This window comes from Heterodontus francisci, chromosome 6, assembly GCF_036365525.1.
Source record: "Heterodontus francisci isolate sHetFra1 chromosome 6, sHetFra1.hap1, whole genome shotgun sequence".
Classification (NCBI taxonomy): Eukaryota; Metazoa; Chordata; class Chondrichthyes; order Heterodontiformes; family Heterodontidae; genus Heterodontus; species Heterodontus francisci.
The window spans coordinates 71,685,780-71,708,545 of record NC_090376.1 but is presented as its reverse complement, the minus strand read 5'-3'; the positions used below and the strand labels follow the sequence as shown (position 1 = coordinate 71,708,545).

The 22,766-nt window shown below is 42.2% G+C and overlaps 1 protein-coding gene across 6 annotated transcripts in view; it reads right to left on the bottom strand.

Moving 5' to 3' along the window:
* LOC137371388 (ubiquitin carboxyl-terminal hydrolase 35-like) overlaps window positions 1-22,766 on the bottom strand; it is a 126,751-nt gene that overhangs the window by 86,564 nt on the left and 17,421 nt on the right. For all 6 annotated transcript variants that reach the window (XM_068033909.1, XM_068033908.1, XM_068033913.1 and 3 more), the window contains 2 exons: window positions 10,567-10,702; window positions 408-537 (listed from right to left, as the gene is read on the bottom strand). In XM_068033909.1, the coding sequence (XP_067890010.1) occupies window positions 408-537; window positions 10,567-10,702 (266 nt within the window). The remainder of the gene's footprint in view (window positions 1-407; window positions 538-10,566; window positions 10,703-22,766) is intronic.

Sequence of the window (22,766 nt, the reverse complement as noted above, 5' to 3'; positions counted from 1 at the left end):
CATCGATGAAGTTGCTGAAGATGGTTGGGCTAGGACACTGCCCTGAGGAACTCCTGCAGTGATGCCCTGGGACGGAGATGATTAATCACCAACAACCACAACCATCTTCCTTTGTGTTAGGTATGACTCCAACCAGCGGAGTTTTCCCCAATTCCCACTGACACCAGTTTTGCTCGGGCTCCTGATGCCATACTCAGTCAAATGTAGGCCATTTTGGCAACTGAAGAAAAAATTCCACTAGCACAAATTCAAATTATTGAAGTTGTAACAACAACCGCTCTCTACAATATTGAGATTTCTTCATATTATGGCACTTTAACTTCCATCTAAAGTTCAGAATAATCTGTTTTCCTACCTTTTAGTAGTTTAGCTCAATTTCAGAAATTCCCCAGTAAGCTAAAACTGACCTGTTCAATTTTTGAAAGTGTGACTTCAATCAAAATGCTGAACTTTTTCACAGCAGCCAAGCCTTTCAGTAAGCCAATAATCCACTTGTCTATGTTTCTGGCTAATGGCCATGAAAGCCAATCAACCATACTGCAATTTTTAAAAAAAAAAAGTGAGGAACTACCATTAGGTTAAAAATGACAAACATCTAAATACAGGATTGTCTCTCTTATAAAATCCATCTTTATGAGCTAAGGTCTTATAAAAAAGGTATTTCTAAACACCCTTTTTACTTACACTAAGGAAACAGAGCTAGAAAAAAAAAGTTGAAATAAACTCATTCACAAATAACTTACTATAAAATTGAAAAGTCTGTATCATTGTAAAAAAAAGTTACAATTAAACATCTACAACAAGTGAAGCAGCAATAAGTACTGTCCATAGCAATCCAAGGATAGACAGAAGTTACTGTTAAATGATTTATCTTAAAAAAAAAAGAGTTGTGGCCTTTCTGCCATAATTATCAAGGCTAATAATGCAAGTTGAGGATAATAGAAAATGAGCTAATCAGGAATTAATGATTAGGGCACAGTCAACTTTGATTTTAAAAGCCTCAAGATTACATGAGGAAGGAAAAAATTGAGAGGGGCAAGAAGAGTTCCAGTTGAGGTCCTTGTAAAGAATCGATTTACAATTAGGGGATGGCACAATAAGTCTTCATTTTAATTTAATGCAGATGTAGGTAGGGTGAAGAGCATGTAAATGGTAAATTTGGAATGTAGAAATTACAAGAGGGGAAAACTCAGGTACAATGACCATTGCGGTACCAATAAAGGAGGTAATATCGTTAGAGAGAGGGGTAATAGAGTTGGCAAGTAAAAATTAAGGGGTGATGTATCACTTACAGATTAGAGAGTGTTCAGAACAAACTAAACAGCTACACACATTGGTTTGGAGGGAGGTTATAGAATAGGAACCTTTCAACTATACAGTTCCAAACTTTGTCAAAAATGCTAGAGAAGACAAGGTCAAATGAAAATGTTCGAGGACAGTTTAGAGCTGCCCAACACAGGAAACAAGATTACCAGTGAACTGCCATGTTGAAAAATCATACTGGTGGTCATGGATTTGGCCATAATGTTTCAGATTTAAATATAGATGTAAAGTTCTTAAAAGTGCCGTTTAAAAAGAATTCATCTAAGAGGAATAGGATGTTAAGCATGAATGGAGAGAGATCATTTTCCAGAAGAGTGTGAAAACAAGAAAATTTTCAAGTAGAAGGAAAAATGTACTGTGTGAAGGACATTCATATTGAAGGATTGACTCTTTCAATTGAGTGGTTCAGGCAATTAGCATGGAAGCATTTAAGGCATAGCTAGTTAAGCACATGTGGAGAAAGGAATAGGTTGTGTTGATAGGGCGAGATGAAATAAGGGGGGATTTGTGGGGAGCATAAACATCCCAAAGACTGGTTAGGCCGAATGGCCTGTTCCTCTGCTGTAAAGTTTAAGTATTTGTTGTTTATTCATAGATTTGTGCTATGACAAGCTTTGGCCTGTCAATACTTGAAGAACGACCATGCCCTTGGACTAGTGTTCAAGGCCTCATGACAATGCCATCAATATTACATTGCTTTTGACCAGAAGCTTGGTCAAAGAAGTAGGTCTTAAAGAGTGTCCTAAAGGAGGAAAGAGAGAAGTAGAGAGGCAGAGGGAGGGAATTATAGAGCTTAGGGCCTAGGCAGCTGAAGGCACAGCCAGTGTGGAGGAGAGTCCAGAATTAGATGAGTACACATTTCTTGGAGGGTTTTGGGGCTGTAGGAGCTTCCAAAGATCAGGAGGGGTGAGGCCATGGAGGAATTTGAAAACAAGGATGAGAATTTTAAAATCAAGACATTCCTTGACTGGGAGCCAATGTAATTCAACAGGACTTGGTACAAATTAAGACATGGATGATCTTGAGTTTACAGAGGGTAGAATGTGGGAGATCAGCCATGAGTGCATTACAATAAAAGCAAAATACTGCAGATGCTGGAAAACTGAAATAAAAACAAAAAATGCTGCTAACACTCAGCAGGCCTGGCAACATCAGTGGAGAGAGAAGCAGAACTAACTTTTCATGTCAGTGAGCTTTCATCAGAGCTGGCAAAGGTTAGAAATGTAATAGGTTTCAAGCAAATAAAGTAGGGGTGGGGCAAAAGATAACACAAGGGAAGGTGTTGATCGGAGAGAGGGTCACAGAGAATAACTGTCCAGAAGGTCACGCAGCAAAGGCAAAGCATGTGTTAATATAGTGTGGTGAAAGACAAAGCGTTAGTGCAGAGCAGGTGTTAAATGACGGAATAATGAACAGCCTTGGCCTAAAAGCACAAACATGAAAAAAAAAAGTGGGCAGACACATGGTTAAAAAAAAAAATGAATGATGAAACAAGCCAAAAAATATAGAACTAAAAATAAAAAAGGGGGGCCAGACATGCTCTGAAATTATTGAACTCAGTGTTCAGTCCAGTAGGCTGTAGTGTGCCTGATCGGTAAATGAGATGCTGTTCCTCGAGCTTGCGCTGATGTTCACCGGAACACTGCAGCAAGCCCAGGACAGAGATGTGGGAATTAGAGTAGGGGGTGTGTTGAAAAGGCAAATGACAGGAAACTCGGGGCCACGTTTTCAGACTGAGTGAAGGTGTTTCGCAAAGCGGTCACCCAATCTGCGTATAGTCTCCCCAATGTAGAGGAGCATGCATTGTGAGCAGCGAATACAGTGTACTAAATTGAAAGTACAAGTAAATCGCTGCTTCACCTGAAAGGAGTGTTTGGGGCCTTGGATAGTGAGGAGAGGGGAGGTAAATGGGCAGGTATTACACCTCCAGTGATTGCATGGGAAGGGGTTAAGACGTCAGGGGTAATGGAGGAGTGGACCAGGGTGTCACGAAGGGAACGATCCCTTTGGAATGCTGACGGGGAGTGGAGGGGAAGATGTGTTTGGTAGTGGCATCACACTGGATGTGGCGGAAATGGCAGAGGATGATCCTTTGGATGTGAAGGCTGGTGGGGTGGAAGGTGAGGACAAGGGAAACCCTGTCACGGTTCTGGGAGGGAGGGGAAAGGTTCCCTCCACGACACCCTGGTCCACTCCTCCACTACCCCCGACACCTCGTCCCCTTCCCATGCAATCGCAGGAGGTGGTGTAATACCTGCCCATTTACCTCCTCTCTCCTCACTATCCAAAGCACCAAACACTCCTTTCAGGTGAAGCAGTGATTTACTTGTACTTCTTTCAATTTAGTTTACTGTAGTCGCTGCTCACAATGCGGTCTCCTCTACATTGGGAAGGCCAAACACAGATTAGCTGACGGCTTTGCAGAACACCTTCGCTCAGTCCGAAAACATGACCCCGACCATCCTGTTGCATGCCATTCCAACACACCCCCTGCTCTCATACCCACATCTCTGCCCTGGGCTTGCTGCAGTGTTCCGGTGAACATTAACGCAAGCTCGAGGAACAGCAACTTTTACCGATCAGGCACGCTACAGCCTGCCGGACTGAATACTTGAGTTCAATAATTTCAGAACATGACTGGCCCCCCTTTTTTTTACTTTTAGTTTTATTGTAGGTTTGTTTCATCATTCTTTTTTTTTTTTTACTATGTGCCTGCCCACTTTTTGTTTTATATTTGGGCTTTTGGCCAGGCTGTTCATTATTCCGTCATTCAATACCCTCTCTGCACAAAGGCTTTGTCTTTCACCACATTATTAACACACCCTTTGCTCCATGACCTTCTGGTCTGTTGTTCTCTGTGACCCCTTGTCCTATCAACACCTTCCCTTTTGTTATCTTTTGCCCTACTCCCGCTTTATTTGCTTGAAACCTATTACATTTCTAACCTTTGCCAGTTCTGATGAAAGCTCACTGACTTGAAACATTAACTCTGCTTCTCTCTCCACAGATGCTGCCAGACCTGCTGAGTATTTCCAGCAGTTTTTGGTTTTATATTAGTGCATTACAATAGTCAGGTCTCGAGGCAACAATGGCATGAATGAAGGTAGGTTTCAGCAGTAGACGAGATGAGGCATGGGTCAAGTCAGGTGAAGTTACAGAGTGAATGTGGTTGGAAGCTCATCTCGGGAGTCAAATATCACAGAATCGTTACAGTACAGAAGGTGGTGTCATGCAGGCCCCCACCTGCCAAGAATGAGGCAAATTGGTTTTGTCAGATGAACATTGATTTTGAACTGTTGCTGGAGTGAGGAAATGACTTGAACAGATCAGCCATGGCTGGAAAAAAACATTTGCATACTAACAGATAGTGCCTGTGTAGACAAAGGACCATTCCCCGACACATTCAACCCACAATAGATGTTGATCACCAGACAGTGAGGGGGTGGGGACGCACATTCCAGGGCCTGCTGGGGTGATGCAATCCAAAGGGGGCCTGGACAGATTGGACCAGCTGGTCACATGACTAACTGGCTGTTCGAGTTTTTTGAACAAGCCACAGAGAGTTTGAACTCAAAGACTGTTTGCTCCTGGACTGAAGATCTCTCCTGTCTGTTCCCATCTCTTTCTCACAAGCTTCTGAATCCACTGAAGACACAAGAACCCCAAGAGAGAAAAGTCTCCTACAGTGAACAAGGTTTACGAAGAATACTGGGCCCCAACGAAAAGCAAGATCTACCTACAATCAAGGACTCTACAATGAGCTCAAAGAACCGTAACAAAAATTCTTCAGATAGTACCTTAAACATTTCCCCTTGATTTTTCTTCTGCTCTTTTCTGTCTCTATTTGCACGCGTGTATTGCGTATGCATGCTAGCGTGGGCGCGTCGTGTATCCATAAGCGTCAACCGAATTAGAGTTTAAGTTCAAGTTTAATAAATTTCAACCTTTCTTCTTTAAACCTAAGGAAGCCTGTTTGTGCTGGTTTCGTTGCCCTATAATTGGGAAGCGGTGAACAAGGATTCGCCAAGGGGGAGCTAAAAACAGTGTTTAAAATAAAACCCTGTTACGGTAAGACCAGGTGAAGGTTGAGAGGGACCCCTAGACACCTTTCTCACCTGGTCCTAACAGAAGCCATTCGGCCTGTAGTGTCTGTGCTGACTCTTTGAAAGAGCAGTTTACCAAGTGCCACACCCATCATCTCCCTGTAGCCCTTTTCAGATAACAATCCAATTCCCTCTTGAATGCCTTGACTAAACCAGACTCTACCACATACTCAGGCAGTGCATTCTACATCCTAGCCACTCGCTGTGTGAAAATGTTTTTCATGTTGCTATTGCTTCTTTTGTCAATTACCTTAAATTTGTGCCCTCTTGTTCTCAATCCCTCCACCAATGGGAATAGTTTTTCCCCTAAGGCGGCACAGTGGTTAGCACCGCAGCCTCACAGCTCCAGCGACCCAGGTTCAATTCTGGGTACTGCCTGTGTGCAGTTTGCAAGTTCTCCCTGTGTCTGTGTGGGTTTCCTCCGGGTGCTCCGATTTCCTCCCACAGCCAAAAGACTTGTAGGTTGATAGGTAAATTGGCCATTATAAATTGCCCCTAGTATAGGTAGGTGGTAGGGGAATATAGGGACAGGTGAGGATGTGGTAGGAATATGGGATTAGTGTAGGATTAGTATAAATGGGTGGTTACTGGTCGGCACAGACTCGGTGGGCCGAAGGGCCTGTTTCAGTGCTGTATCTCAATCTAAAATCTACCTACCCTGCCCAGACCCCTCATGATTTTGAATATTTCCATCAAATCTCTCCGTAACCTACTCTTCTCCAAAGAAAAACAATCCCAACTTCTCCAATCTATCCATGCAAGTAAAGTTCCTCATCCCTGGAACCAATCACATGAACCTTTTCCACACTCTCCAATGCCTTTACATCTTTTGTAAAGCGTGGCACCCAGAACTGGACACAATCCAGCGCTCTGTACAAGTTTAACATAAAACATCCTTGCTTTTGTACTCTATGCCCTTATTAATAAAGCTTAGGATCCTGTATACTTTATTAACCGCACTCTCAACCGGTCCTGCTGCCCTCTGCACATATACACCCAGGTCCCTCTGCTCCTGCACCCCCTTTAGAATTGTACCCTTTATTTTACATTGTCTCTCCAAATTCTTCCTACCAAAATGAATCACTTCACACTCCTCCACGTTAAATTTCATCTGCCACTTGTCTGCCCATTCCACCAACTTGTCTATGTCCTTCAGAAGTTCTACACTATCCTTCTCACAGTTCACAATACTTCCAAGTTTTGTATCATCTGCAAACTTTGAAATTGTGCCCTGTACACAAAGGTAGAGTTCATTTATATCAGAAACAGCAAGGGTCCCAACACCGACCCTTAGGCAGCTCCACTACAAACCTTCCTCCAGTCCAAAAAACAAGCATTAACCGCTATTGTTTCCTGTCACTCAGCCAGCCAATTTCGTATCAATGTTGCTATTGTCCCTTTTATTCCATGAGCTATAATTTTGCTCACTAGTCTGTTGTGTGGCCTTCATCAAATGCTTTTTGGACGTCCACATCAACAGCATTGCCCTGATCAACCTACCCTGTTAGGTCAAAGAAACTCCAGCAAGTTAGTTAAACATGACTTGCCCTTCACAAATCCATGCTGGCTTTCCCTAATTAACCTATATTTGCCCAAGTGACTATCAATTTTGTCCCGAATTATCATTTCTAGAAGCTTCCTCACCACAACATTTAAACTGGCTGACCTGTAGTTGCTGGGCCTTTCTTTACACTTTTGAACATGGGTGCCACATTTGCAATTCTTCAGTCCTCCAGCACCACCCCTGAATCTAAGGCTCGCTGGAAAATTATCGCCAGTGCCCCTGCAATTTCCGCTCTCACTTCCCTCAGTATCCTTGGACACATCTCATCTGGTCCTGGTACCTGTGCCTTATCCACTTAGTACCTCCTCATCAATTTTAAGCCCTTCAAGAGTCTGAATTAGCTCTTCTTTCACCATGACCTGCACAGTATCTACTACCTTGGTAAAGACTGATGCAAAGTATTTCTTTAATACCTCAGCCATGCTCCCCGTCTCCATGCGTAAATCCACTTTTTGGTCTCTAATTGGACCCACTCCTCCTTTTACCACCCTTTTACTATTAATACCCCTATAGAAGTCTTCTGGATTCCCTTTTATGTTATCTGCCAGTATCTACTCATACTCTCTCTTTGCTTCTCTTATTTGTCTTTTCACTTCCCCTCTGAACCTTCCATATTCCACCTGGTTCTCAGTTATGTTATTCCCCCAACATCTGTCATAAGCACACTTTTTCCTTCTTCTTAATCTCTATCTCTTTCGTCATCCAGGGAGCTCTGGATTTGTTTGCCCTACCTTTCCCCAGTGGAATATACCTCGACTGTGCCCAAATTACCTCTACTTTAAAGGCAGCCCATTTTTCAGTTAACATTTTGCCTGCCAATCTTTGATTACTATTTATCTGGGTCAGATCCATTGCTACCCTATAGAAGTTGGCTTTCTCCCAGTTGATTGTTTTTACTCTGGATTGTAAGCCAAGGTCGTGAACAGACTGCTTTAGTCTCAGACTGTTGTCAGGGAGAGGGATGGAGGCAACAGCTGGGGAACGGAGTTTGGAGCGGGGACCAAAAATAATGGCTTCAGTCTTCCCAATATTAAATTGAAATTTCTTCTCATCCAGTTCTGGACGTCAGATAAGCAGTCTGATAATTCAGCAACACTGCAAGAGTCCAGAGCAGTGGTGGTGACGTACAGCTGGGTGACATCAGCATACATATGAAAACTGATGCTGTGCTTTTGGATAATGTTGCCAAGGGGCAACTTGTAGGTGAGAAATAGTTGGGGGTCACCAGAGGTAATGGTGAGAGTGGGAAGAGAAACCATTGCAAGTGATACTCTAGCTATGATTAGATAGATAAGAATGGAACCAGGTGACTGCAGTTCCACCCAGTTGGACAATGGAGCAGAGGTACTGGAGGAGGATGGTATGGTCAACTGTGTCAAAGACTGCAGACAGGTTGAGAAGAATGAGGAGGGATAGTTCACGGTTGTCAGTCACATAGGATGTAATTTGTTACTTACAGAAGAGCTGTTTCAGTACTGTGACAAGGCTGGAAACCCAAGTGGAGGGATTCAAACAAGCAGTGCCAGGAAAGATGGACGTGGACTTAGGAGGTCACAACACCTTCAAAGGCTTGAGAGAAAAGAGAGGTTGGAGATGGGGCAGTAGTTTGCAAGGATAGTAGGGTCAAGGTTTTTTTTTTTTGAGGGGGCTGATGATGGCAGATTTTAAAAAGGAGAGAGGGACAGCACCTGAAGAGGGAGCAGTTAACAATATCAGCCAACATGGGGACCAGTAGAGGAAGTTGGGTGGTCAGCAGTTTAGTAGGAATATTGTCAAAGAGAAGGAGGTGGGTCTCATGGTTATGATGAGACCAGGGGAGGGCATGAGAAGACAGGAGAGAAACTAGAAAATGATGAGAGTTCAGGGCTAGGGCAGTGGGGAACTTTAGAGGAAGTTTGGCCCAGTGGACTAGTGAAAGGGAGAGATGTGGCAGAAGCAGCTGGTTCGATAGTCTCTATCTTAGTGACAAAAAAGTCCATGAGCTCCTTGCACTTATTGTTGGAGGTGAGGGTAGAGGGGTTTAAGATGACAGTGTGCAGCAGAGAAAAGCAGCCTGGTGTTATCTTTGCATTCCAGGATGTTATATCTTTAATCTGCTATCATAGTATAACAGATGTTGTTTTATCAGGTTAATGAATCTCTGTGTCCAATTTAATTTTAGATGCTTCTGGCAAGTAAGAATTAAGCTGTAACTCACTTGGCATCATACTCTGGTCCAATTGTTTATAGAATTGCTTTGGCCATTAATTAAGCTCTTGGACTTGGTTAGGTCAAGCAGTTTTAATCAAGTTAATTTAAGCATCATCAATAAAGGCTTGGATGCAAGTGGTAAATATATATCAACTTATATGGAGGAGAAAGGGGGGAAGATATATTCTATTAGTATAGATTGCATATGCAATTCTTACATATTATGCAATTTGCATTAGCATTTCTTGTAACTGGCAGTAAGAGACTGAAGAGGCACACTAGTTGGTTGACACAAGTCTTAACTTGAGAACCAGAGAACAGACAAATCAAACAAACCTGGCAGAAATAAGAGAGCACACAAAGTGCCGGAAATCCTCAGCAGGTTTGGCAGCACTTGTATAGACAGAAACAGAGCCAATGTTTCAGGTCTGTGACCCGATGAAACGTCGCAGATCTGAAACATGAATTCTCTCGACACAGATGCTGCCAGACCCGCTGAGTATTTCCAGCACTTTCTGTTCTCATTGCTGAGGTTCAGCATCTGCAGTATTTTGCTCTCATTCTGGCAGAAATAAACCTCGTTCAGTGTAACAGTTAAACAGAATACAGCAATTAACAGTATTTCTTCACCAAGATCATTCAGATTGGAATCTTCAGAAAAAAAGAGCTCAAAATGTCAGCTCCTTTTTAGGAATGTAACTGTAGCATTGGGATAGAAGAGGGGTAGTTAAAGATTCCCAAATATTTAAAAAAAAATTCAAATAGAAGCTCCAATCCTACATTTCCAAACAGAATAACTAAACATTGACATGGAGTTCATTGGTGTTGACATCTATTCTTTTAGCACTTTGACTACCTCGATGGTATAAAACAGATATAGCTGCAAAATCACTTAAAATATTTTTATTCATTTTAGCCTCCTCTTTTAGTTACCAGCCAAAAGGATGGGCCAGCAATTTGCTCCCAATAATGAATAAACCAAGAGGTTCACAAGTTGTCCAAGTAATTCATTTTGTCACCCCCACTCCCCATCTCCTTACTACTCCCGATTTCTCATTTCCACAACATTTTTATTCTGCCCCATTCTTCAATTTTCATACAACATCCTGGCCAAGGGCTGAGTACTATATTTCCAGGCCTTCAACAAAACAGTGTGTATGCGCACATGTGAGTGTAGAAAAACACTTTTCTTTGTTCAGTATCTCTTCACTGTGATACAGCTGAAATCACAAAGTCAGCATGTGTTTGTTGAGGGTGGTACGGAAGTTATGGGAGGAGTTCTGAAGCCTGCCAGCAAACGTTTAACATGTGATACTGCAGCATAATTGTGTCTCTCTCCATTTTATTTTTAAATTCAACTCAACTATCCATCCAAAGAAACCTTACTTGATCAAAGCAGTCATCAGCTCTATATCTGTGATAGAATCATCATTGGTCAAGTTTCGAATGACCCCATCCATGAGTTCCAATGGAACATACTGGACTACAGTGGCCAATGCATTTGATGGTCCCTCGGATTGTTCTGCAAAAGATTCATAAACAAATAAAGTTCTTTCACAGTGTTTCTGATAAAGATCTAACCACAACCCCATTAAGGTGTTTAGTGAAAACATCATATCCGGTTACTTTGTGGATCCTTAATTGTTGTTCATTATAAAACACATATCCTGCCAAAGTACAGTTCAGGTGACTCCCGACTGGTTGATGGCACTGCAAAATATTTAAATCCTCAAACTCATGTTGCAGCGTATCCTCATTTGGTCAGGGTTTGCTCCTTTGTCCTCCTCCTCCTGTGCTGTGGCAGACAAAACTGTAGACTCGTGTTTCTCAGAACAGAACTATTGCAGACAAAACTGAGAAAATGGTTGCCAATGAAATATAATTTTTGCCCCTACCAGCTGAAAGTGATGGGGGAGCAAAAAAAAAAATGTTCCGCTTTAAGTGTAATTATATTGTTGAGCACACCTTTACCCAATGTATTCATCTGTACATAAAACACAATATCAAGACAGGACATTTATATCATTCCTCCACCCACACCCCACCTTCAAAAGGGTTGTGTAGAAGAAAATCCTTAAAACTGTGTATACCCAATTTCTCCCAATTGTTCATAAAATGGCCCCACTTTTTTAAAAAAAAGGTAATTTAGATCTCAACTAGCCCACATCATACCAATACAGCAGTTCGAATTTTCCTATAAAAAATTCTTTCCAATTAACTAGGTGCAGGATATGCTTATCTAGATGACATTAAGTAGAACTAGATCAGACTTCTAGCTAATTAGATATCTAGATGTCAATTTAACAAATTAATATTTTGGAATGCTAGATTACTACATACAGATTTACAAAACCCAATAAATTACTGACTTCAGGATATTAACAGTCTCAAGAATGGGGAAGTGGCAGCATTTCCACAAGTTCTCCATTATCCTCCCAACACCTGATATAAGTTCTATTTTCACCCACCTGAAATTTTAAGTGACATGTTTGGGACCATAATAAAATCCATGCAAGTTGTCCTATTAATTAGGTATATTCTGCACTCCAAGACTCCAGACTAATTTACAGAAGAATTCTCTTAGCAATAATATAAAATAAAGTTGCCAAAATTCCCAAGGTTGTATACTCCCCTAATTATTACTTGAATCAATACTTGATTTTTTTTTTTAAAAAAGGAAATTCCCAATCAAATTTGTAACTTATATACAAAAGGAAAGAGCAGAGATGCAAAATTAATTATACTGCAGTCAGCTATACAAGATTGATTAATCATCCAATGTACTGTTCTAGGAGAATTTTAAACAGGCAGTCAAAACATCTCAAGTTAGGTTGTCACACTATTTAAAAGGATCATGAGACAGAAGCAAAATTAACCTGATGTCAAATTTATGCAAGAATTCCTCATCTCAAATAAATGCTCTCCAACTAGTTGAAATAATGATTGGATTACATCAGTGAAACCTGACCAGTGAAAACGAATGGGATATCAAATGCCCATTCCATTGTCTAATACTATTATGGATCAACAACCATATCTATTGAGAAGTGATACAGTAGAGTTTTTTTTTTACTGCTACTAGTTACATGTCCTAGCATTGCTCACATGTCGTTCAGGATCTAGGATCTGAGATCGATAAGCGTGATTTCCTTATCATACAGTTTCTGATGTGGAGAGGTCCTGCTACAACCTAAACTAGACAGATTTTTAAAAAAACTAATACTGCAAATTACTTAAACAATAAATCACATGATTCGAAAAATATTACCTACTTTACAGATACTGAAAGATACAAAGGCCTCATATACAACAGGAATACTGTTTAACTTACTTTATAAAACTCGATTGCCAAGTGCAAATAACTTTCCTTTCTTTCCCAAAATCTCTTATTCCCAATTACACGTGCCACAAAATAATTTTGTTCTGCCAATCGTGGATTTGCATAATATCTGCAGATATCAGTATAGTTTGTGCTTTGACTGCAAATTGCAGTTAGTTTTGAGAGGTTGTCGTTTCCACAAACTCATCTGCATGTTGCCAAACACAAAATCTACCATAAACCAGCACAACTGGGCAGCATTTTAGAATGTAATTTATTAAATTCAGTTTTAAAAATATTCCTAGATAGATTTAATAATGGCAATATGGTACAGTTCAATTGCTACAGCTTAAAATGGGTTTATCACAAAAAAAGCATTTGTCCAGTCCACAACCTGTGAGTAACCAGATTTGAATTACTGACAGTGACTAGAAAATTATTCAGAACCATTTGCTAGTTATATTGGTGTATGGTAGTCAGTCCTAGCAAATTAAAATTATATGCAAAAGCTTTTTAAAAAAAGCATCCTTTTGTGTCTAGGCACCCAAAAGATTCAGTTGAATTTTAAGATTCTCCTCGAAGGCCTGCAAATGTGCGAAATTGGTGATTAATTTGATCTGGGAGCATAGCTAGTTTTATGGGCAGGCCTGGCTTCCAGCACAAAAGGTTGCTCAAAACTTCATTTGCGCTGGGCATAATTTGCACTTGAAATTCAATGAGCCTTTGCACTGGTTTGGTCAATTTTGGACAAACTACTGAAAAAATCTCAACCGAGTAGAATTTTCAGGCCAATCTTCCTTCTCCAAAGCCTTCCTTTTTTTCTGTTATCTCCCTTACACCCTATTATGATTACAGTTCTTGTGATCACTGGAGTATAATCACTACCTCCGAATCTCCAATGACCAGCAGTTTCAATAGGTGCTGCATTTCACCATAGTCTTGCCTGGCTGATAAGACACCAGCTGCAATGTCCAAGCTAAGCCTCAAAGCATCTTCAACATTCTCCTCTGGCCCAAGAACAAATTTTTGTCACTCGCTGCAACAAAGATCACCTCACCCTAAATAATATCATTAAATCAAAAGTCTGCTTTAAGGACATAAACTGTGTAACAACTTTTTAAAATTCAAGTTAATTGGCTCAAACATTTTGATAACCCATCAATTTTTTTTTAAACTATGGACATACAATACTTCTGAAATGTGATACAGCATTTGAAGCTGGACAGCAGATTTAAAATGGATATAGAACAACATCATAAATTGTAACAGGGATACCAATTCCTTATTTTAAAAAAGTCACCACCAGAGATAACTACCCAGCGCAGCCACCTTTGCAGCATATAGGAAAGCAATGGTTTGATTCACTCACACCATATGGTCTAGTACAACATTATCTACATCATCTGAGCAAGGCAGGGGCAATGTGCCAAAAATGGAAAAAAGGGTCAAACAAAGAACCCTTTCCAACCATATAAATGGGCTAACTCTGTTCACCTGCTGCTTATGCAAAGCATTAAATTTTAAAAAAACACCCAGATTTGTCACCATGTTCATCCTTGATTACATGTCCTTGTATGAAGGAATTTGTTCCACCCTAGTTTTGCTTTGGAATAAAATCTGTCAAGTCCTCAAAAAAAAAAAGCAAGCACAAATTAGCCTTGGCAGAATTTTGCACAGCTGTTTGAAGCAGGAACATAAGCGTGGGAGCACAGAGAATCGCATCTGAAGCATCTGCTTGGAAATCTGGCTTTGTGCCGCCAGTTCTGGATCTAGTCAGTGGCAGGAAAGCACTAAGGCAGAATCAGCACTCCAATGTGACAGGAATGTATTTTAATTTGCTGAGCAGTTAATTTTAATGCATTTGCATCTAATTCACTGCATTTCAATAGGGGGGTCTGGTATTAAGCGGATGCAGGCAGCACTCGTGCCTTCGCATTCCCGACCATTAAAAGCTGGCATCACTGAGGTGAGGCTACAGTGCCACGATGGGTAGGCAGCCATGAAGGGCATTGCACTGGGTCATTTTCAGACTCCAGTGATGTGCGCTCTGCAAGGGAGATGGGGGTTGGGGTGGCTGTATTGGGTAACCAAACTGTTTGTTTGCCCACATTGCTGGATGAGAGGGTCAGCCATTAGCAAGGGAACTGAGAACCATCAGGGAGTCTGCAGGGAGAAGTAGCAAAGGCCCAGCTGCCAAGGCAGGGTAATCTCTGCATCAAAAGCACTCTGCAGGCCCACTGGTCACCTGGCATGGGTCTCAAACACTGTCTTTCTGGACCCCCGTGTCATGAAGCGGCACCTCAGATGGAGGGAGGGCCAAGAGGCAGTTGCACCTGCCCGTGAAGCACCATGATGACAGCAGCAGCTATGCCAAAAATGGCCCACCTGTGCCAGAGTGCGTACCAGAATCGAATCAGCTACCTCCAACTGTCCAAGCTGCATCGCCAGTGAAGACTTCGCCTCGAGGGAGGCAGTCGCTGACTTACATCTGCCATGCTGTAGGACGAGATGCAACCCATGGGATTTTCGGTGCGCCCTATACCAGTGCCACTGAAGATCAGTAGCACTAAACCTTCCCACGCCTGGATCATTCCAAGGATCTACTGGGGACCTGGGTGGGGTCTCTTAGGCCTTTTATTTAAAAATCTGTTTCATAAGATGTGAGCATGGCTGGCAAGGCTAGCATTTGTTGCCCATCCTTAATTGCACTTGAGGTGATAAGCTGCCTTCTTAAACCAGTGCAGTCGTTAGACTTTTGTGTAGCAGTTTTGTACAACTGAATGGCTTGCTAGGTCATTTCAGAAGGCAGTTAAGTGTCAACCACATTGCTTTGGCTCTGGAGTCACATGTAGGCCAGACAAGGTAAAGATAGCAGATTTCCTTCCCTAAAAAGGACATTAGTAAAGAAGATTAGTTTTTACAACAAACCAATGGTAGTTTCATGATCACCATTATTGATGGGTTCGTTTTTAATTCCAGATTTTTATTTTAATTAATTGAATTAATTAATTGAAATAAAATTCTTCCAGCTGCTGTGGCAGAATTTGAACCCAGGTCCCCAGAGTAATTGCCTGGGGATGTGGATTACTAGTCCAGTGACATTACTGCTACGCCACCGTTTCCCACTGCTGCATTAAGGAGGTGACCAACACCCTGTTCAAGAGGGCCCGTGACTATGTGCACTACCAAAACGACCCAGACAGTCAGGCCGAGGGGGCTATCTGATTTGGGGCCAACTGCTGAATTCCTCTGGTGCAAGGTGTGATAGACTGCATGCATGTGGACATCAAGGCTCCAATGGACCAGCCAACCACCTTCAATAGGAAAGGCTTTGATTACATCAACGTTCAACTGGTCTGCGACCACAGCAAGCGTTTCCTGCAGGTGTGTGCCTGCTTCCTAAGAAGCAGCCACAATGCCTATGTACCTTGACAGTCCCAGGTGCTGCATCTTTTCAGGCCCACCTGCTCACCTTCAGGAGTGGATTCTCAAGGAAAAGGGCTACCCATTGAAGACGTGGCTACTAATGCCCATGAGGAACCCTCGCACTGTAGTAGGAGGGGTACACATGCCACGGACCCACCTGAGCAACTATCGAGCAAGCCACTGGACTACTGAAGAGGAGATCCTGTTGCTTCGATCAATCCAGCGGAGTCCTGCTATATGGCCCAGCGAGGGTAGTGTGGTGGTCTGCTGTGTTCTGCACTATCGAGCACTGCAGAGCAGGGGGAAGCCTTGCATGACAAGGACATGATTGACCGCCAGTCCTCTATCAACAAGGAGAACACGGAGGAAGGTACTGAATAGGCAGCACTGGAGATTGAACCCCTTGCACCACCAGCCAGGTACATTGAGCGACGGCCAAGGAGGCAAGAGACACTCACTTCCAGCCACCATGATGGCATCTCAGAGTAAAGTCAATAAAGACTTCGCTCAACGCATGCAGTCTGTCGCCTCCTTTCTATGTCTTCTTCCATGCCGAGCACCCAGTGGAACCACGCGCTATAGCCCATGGGAGACAGTAATCAAATGAGGGCTGTGCCTACACTGGCATTACACTCAGGGGAAGGTGCAGTCAGCAGCTCACTAAGACATGAAATAATAAGCACTTTCCATAATGAAAGTTAATGTCAAAAACAAAAAGAACTTGAGAAAACAAATGCCAAATATCCATGAAACCCCAAGTATCTCTAGGTGATTTTCTTTATATGTTTACAAGGTTTAACCCCTGCACTAGCAGCTGGGCTGGAGGCAGGTTGCTGATCATGCTGCCCCTTGGCCTGCGATGACTTCAGTGGCCGTCTTCTGGGTTCCCCAGGCCTGGAGGGCCCTGGCTGCCTGAGGGTTTCCTGTAATGGTGCAGAGCTCTCCACAGGCGTTGTGGCTATTGAAGCTGGGCTTACTGGTGGAGGGGCCGTCCCCACTTACTGCTCTGAGGTGAGCCCCAGATGTGGATGTCAGTCTCTCCTCCTCCCTTTCAAAGCTCACTTGAACCTCCCCACTGACCAGATAAAGGACAAGTAGCTGGAGAAGACTCCATGACATAAGGAGACTACAAAAAGATATGGATAGGTTAAGTGAGTGGGCAAAGATCTGGCGAATGGAGTATCATGTGGGAAAATGTGAAATTGTTCATTTTGGCACCAAGAATAAAAAAAGCAGCATATTATCTAAATTGAGATTGCAGAGCTGAGAGATTCAGAGGGATCTGGGAGCCCTAGGGCATGAATTGCAAAAGGTTAGCGTGCAGGTACAGCAAGTAATTCGGAAAGTGAACAGAAGGTTATCGTTTATTGCAAGGGGAATTGAATACAAAAGTAGGTAGGTTATGCTTCAGCTATACAGGGCACTGGTGAGACCACATCTGGAGCATTGTGTACAGTGTTACAACCGAGGCAGGAGGAGTGCACTGTTTATTCTAGTTCCACTTCTCCATGGGTTACAACATGTATTTAATTTTTTTCCCCCACTTACCGGTACAGTCAGACTGTTTAACCCCAGAGTAAAACACACCAACCAGGCTTCTTTAATAAGGAACAAAATTATCAGTTTATTATAAAACAAGTCTTAACCAGTAATGAAGTAAAGCATAAATACACAGATTGAAATATTAAAGTTCCCTTTTTACCTTCATGCACACACAGGTTGACTGTAAAAAGAAAGGAATTTTTGTTTTTCAAGCTGTTACAGCCAAAAAGTACTTGGACTGCATACTTGCTCATTCTTGAAGAAAAACAGATGAGATATATTGTGTTCCAAAACTGGCATGCAGTTTGGCCTCCGAGTACACGTAGACGGATCACTGGGATTTTTTTTTTTTTTTTTTTTAAGAACAGTTCTTTTCGGGCGGCGCTGAGAATTAATTTAGCAAGCTTTTCTTCGAAGACAGGAGTTGACACAGTGGACCTCAGGGTCTATTAAGAGGGGCGCTGGAAAGTTGAGCTGGGTTGTGGTGAAGTGTGAAAGGCGACGGCCTGTGGCAGAGATGCAGCCATTGCATCTGCCAGAATGCGGTGATGCCCAACCCCTTTGCTGTGCCTCACTCTCCATGTTGCCCTGCCTACCATGTAACCGCATGCAAGCCCGAAAAAGTTATGAGAGCTCCACACCTCTTCTTGGCAGACCGAAGGAGGTCACTGACTCTTTTCCTGCACTGGACCCACGTCCGGAGGTGGGGGTGACCCCAAGGCTGCTTACCTCCTCTGTTCAGGTTTGGCCAGGCGGGAGGGTCTCTTCTTGCCATCCCTGGGAGGAAAAAAAGTGATCGGGAGAGACACAGGGCATGCAACTGTGTATTGCCCTAACCAATCAGAATAAAGTATTGTGAAATCAACAGTGCAAAGTTCAAATATTAAGTGTAGAGTGGATGAATTAAAACGCCAAATCAGGTTCAGAAAGACAAAGTGAGGGTAACTGAGGTTTGGATTAAGAGAAAGGAAAGAAATGAATACAGTTAATTGAAAATTTTACATTTTTAGAAAATCAACAATTAAAACCTGAAGGAATGAAACTTAAAGCTGGTTAATTTCCACTGCCAGGGAGTTTGTATGGCAGTAATTAACAGTTATCACATTAAAAGGGAACTGAGGCTGAAAGGGACATGACTTGGCTTTCTGTCTGCTATAATACAGAAAACTTCCCTTTTGAATGGAGGTGAAAATAGGAATGTTTAAATCATCAAATAATACATCAAAACAAGAAAATCCCTTCTCCATACCATTTAGCCAACAGCCAGCCAGCCAGCCACTGGGTAGCACCAAAAAAACCACCTGACTAAAGGAAAGTCCATTTGCATCACTGAAGCTAGTGCCCAGTAATTAAAAATACACTGCACAAAGTGACAAATAATGTTCAATAAAAAATTCCAATAAAAAAGCCAGCCATATTAGGTTGAGGTGATAAAGAAAGGCACTGGAGATGCTCATCTGTAAACTAGATTCACAATCAGAGACTGCTAGTAGCAAATACTAGTCCCATCTTATTACAAATGAAACCTTTGACAAAAGGAGTTTCAAGTGACAAATGCATGTCTACCACCTGGAGATTAGAATAGGGTCTGTTTTCTTTTCACGCAACATTAATCCAGATATGACCATTAGTAATCAAAAACACATTGGTCCTGAAGAATGCACAATAAGCAGAATAAATCATAACAGCTCAAATTATAATTGGAGTCCAGACACATCTCCCAGGTAAAGGGAGTCTTTTTCTGAAGCAGAATGTAGAATATTTTCCTGCACTATGAATCCAAAGTATTTGACACCCATTTCATGGCAGGCAGCAGCAATGTGATTAAGTGCTGTGCTTTCTCAAATCATGAGGCAATATCCACAAGTTCCAAAGCCTCACAAAACAAGACAGCACCTCAAAGCACACAACTGCAGAACCATAAAATTCTGGTGTTCAATACTCTAAACTTAAATGTTTCCCCACCTGACCTTCACCATGACCCAGTGGGTAAAAGCAGCATAAGTACTCAGCAATTGTAATTATTTGAAATAAGCCTCAGAAACAAAATGGACTGAAAATGAACATTATCTTCAAACAATAGCTTTAAATCCATTGAGAAATAATGCTAATTGTCGTTCCTGCAAATTGGAATTTCTGGCACTGAAACAGGCTTAAAATGTTTTGAATATTTCATTGCCACTCCATTTCGAACACATACTAACAATAATTCCTTTTGTAGAAGTAGTGATTTTGAGCTGCTCAATTGGCAGATGCCAATATCATTTTCATTGAGCACAGAAGAAATTCATTCTACTGACCTTTCTAGTTATGTCTTCATAGGCAACAGTAGCATAAAGGAAAACATCTTGATTCAGATGGCCATAATTTTCCAGTCTTCCTTAGAATCAGGGGTGGTGACAGAGGACTGGGGAATTGCAAACGTTACACCCTTGCTCAAAAAAGGATGTAAAGATCAGCCCAAATACTACAGGCCAGTCAGTTTAACTTTGGTGGTGCGGAAACTTCTAAGAACAATAATTCAGGACCAAATTAAGATCACATGGACAGATGCAGGTTAATTAAGGAAAAATCATATTTAACTAACTTGCTGGAGTTTTTTTTTGAAGAGGTAGAGGGCTGATCAAGGCAGTGGTGTACATGGACTTCCAAAAGACATTTGATACAGTATTGCACAATAGACTTGTGCGCAAAGTTATAGCTCATGAAGTAAAAGGGACAGTAGCGACATGGATATGGAATTGGCTGAGTGAAAGGAAACAGGAGTGGTTAATGGATTTTCTTCAGACTGGAGGAAGGCTTGTAGTGGAGTTCCCCAGGAGTCAGTGTTGGGACCCTTGCTTTTCCTGATTTATATTAATGACCTAGACCTTGGTATACAGGGCATAATTTCAAAATTTGCAGATGATAGGAAACTTGAAACAATTGTGAACTGTGAGGAGGATAGTGTCGAACTTCTAAAGGACAAGTTGGTGGAATGGGTGGACAAGTGGCAGATGAAGTTCAATGCCAAGAAATGTGAAGCCATTCGTTTTAGTAATAAAATGGAGACAACAACATAACAAAAAGGTACAACTCTAATGGGGGTGCAACAGCAGAGTGACCTGGGTGTATACGTGCTAAGTCATTGAAGGTGGCAGGACAGATTGAGAGAGAGTGGCAAATAAAGCATACAGTATCCTGGGCTTTATTAATACAGGCATAGAGTACAAGAGCAAGGAGGTTATGTTGAACTTGTACAAGACACTATTCAGTCTCAGCTGGAGTACTGCATCCAGTTCTGGGTGCCGCATTTTATGAAAGATGTGAAGGCATTGGAGAGAGTGTGCAGAAATGATTCACGAGAATGGTTCCAGGGATGAGGAACTTCAGGCATCAAGACAGATTGGAGAAGTTGGGATTGATTTCCTTGAAGAGAAGGCAGAGGGGAAATTTCATAGAGGTATTCAAAATAATGAGGGGTCTGGCCAAAGTGGATAGGGAAAAAAAAAATGTTCCCACTCATGAAAGGATCGAGAACAAAGAGGGCACAGATTTAAAGTGATTGGCAAAAGAAGCAAAAGCGACATGAGGAAATACTTCTTCACGTAGCAAGTGGTTGGGCGGCGCAGTGGCGCAGTGGTTAGCACCGCAGCCTCACAGCTCCAGCGACCCAGGTTCAATTCTGGGTACTGCCTGTGTGGAGTTTGCAAGTTCTCCCTGTGTCTGCGTGGGTTTTCTCCGGGTGCTCCCGTTTCCTCCCACAAGCCAAAAGACTTGCAGGTTGGTAGGTAAATTGGCCATTATAAATTGCCCCTAGTATAGGTAGGTGGTAGGGAAATATATGGACAGGTGGGGATGTGGTAGGAATATGGGATTAGTGTAGGATTAGTATAAATGGATGGTTGATGGTCGGCACAGACTCGGTGGGCCGAAGGGCCTGTTTCAGTGCTGTATCACTAAACTAAACAGGATCTGGAATGCACTACCAGAGTGTGGTGGAGACAGGTTCAAATCAAGCCATTCAAAAGAGAATTAGACGGCTATCTGAAAAGGAAGAATATGCAGGGTTACAAGGAGAAGGTGGGGGAATGGCATTAGGTGACTTAAAAGACTGATAGTGAACACAAGAATTAGGAACAGGAATAGACCATTTGCCCCTCGAACCTGCTCCACCATTCCATTACATTATGGCTCATCTGATTGTGGCCTCAAGTTCACTTTCCTGCCGGACCCCTCTCAACGCCCCCTGCCACCCTGCAAACCCTCGACTGCCTTGTCGATCAAAAAAAAGTCTATCTAGCTCAGCCATGACCTTGTCTCCACTACTCCCCAGGAAGGAGAATTCCATAGACTAAATAACCCCCAGAAAAAAAAATTATCCTCATCTCAGTCATAAATAAGAGACTCTGAATTTTTAAACAGTGTCCCCTAGTTCTAGACTCCCCCAGAGGAAAGCTCCTCTCAGCATTCACCTCCAGTACCCTCAGTAATCAGGGTGGATGTAAATGCAACTGCAGGGGGCACCATATATCAAAACTATCAAGACAACGGAATCACACCATTATACAGGTGGGACAGCAGCACCTTTGCTCTGTTCAATAGTTTTTCTCATTAGCTGAAACCTACACAACTTGGATGGATACAAGATGGAATTTCTAGGAAGGGATTTCACTAGCTAGATGTCAAACTGGTGCCAAAGTTGTGAATGATACAACTTGTAAAACGCATCTATGGCACATATCAGAGCCATATGGTGGGAAAGAGACATCTACAACCATGGAGCTTTGATTTCCGACACTGGACAAGGCACCAGTAGGCAAGAATGTCACATTTACATATCACATGATTGATACATGGCATCAACATGTCACACTCACCGTTCCATTGCCACAAGGCCCTCTGGATAAATTCATATTGCAGTAGTTGTGCCCAAGATTCCACTCTGACCAGGTCACTGAATTTGACTCAACCTCAATTACTCCCCGATTGCCTTTATGCAGCGTTAACAAAATTCTTACCATCTCATACTACCCAACTCAAGCGGGCCATTCTGAATATTTCAACTGGATGCTCTTGAACATTTGAGATGATAAAATGTTCAGGACGAGACTGAAATGTTTTCTGGATTTGAGTCGCATGTATAACCCTTCTTTCTACCACATGGCAGGGGATGATGTTTGGCAGAAGCTCCTACTTCTTCATTCACTGCATAAGTGATCCAAGCAACAATGGATGGGTGGAAAGGGACAAGGTGATCAGGCAAGTCTCACTACTGCTCCATAATCAGATCCAAATGGGTCTCAACTGTCAGTCTATT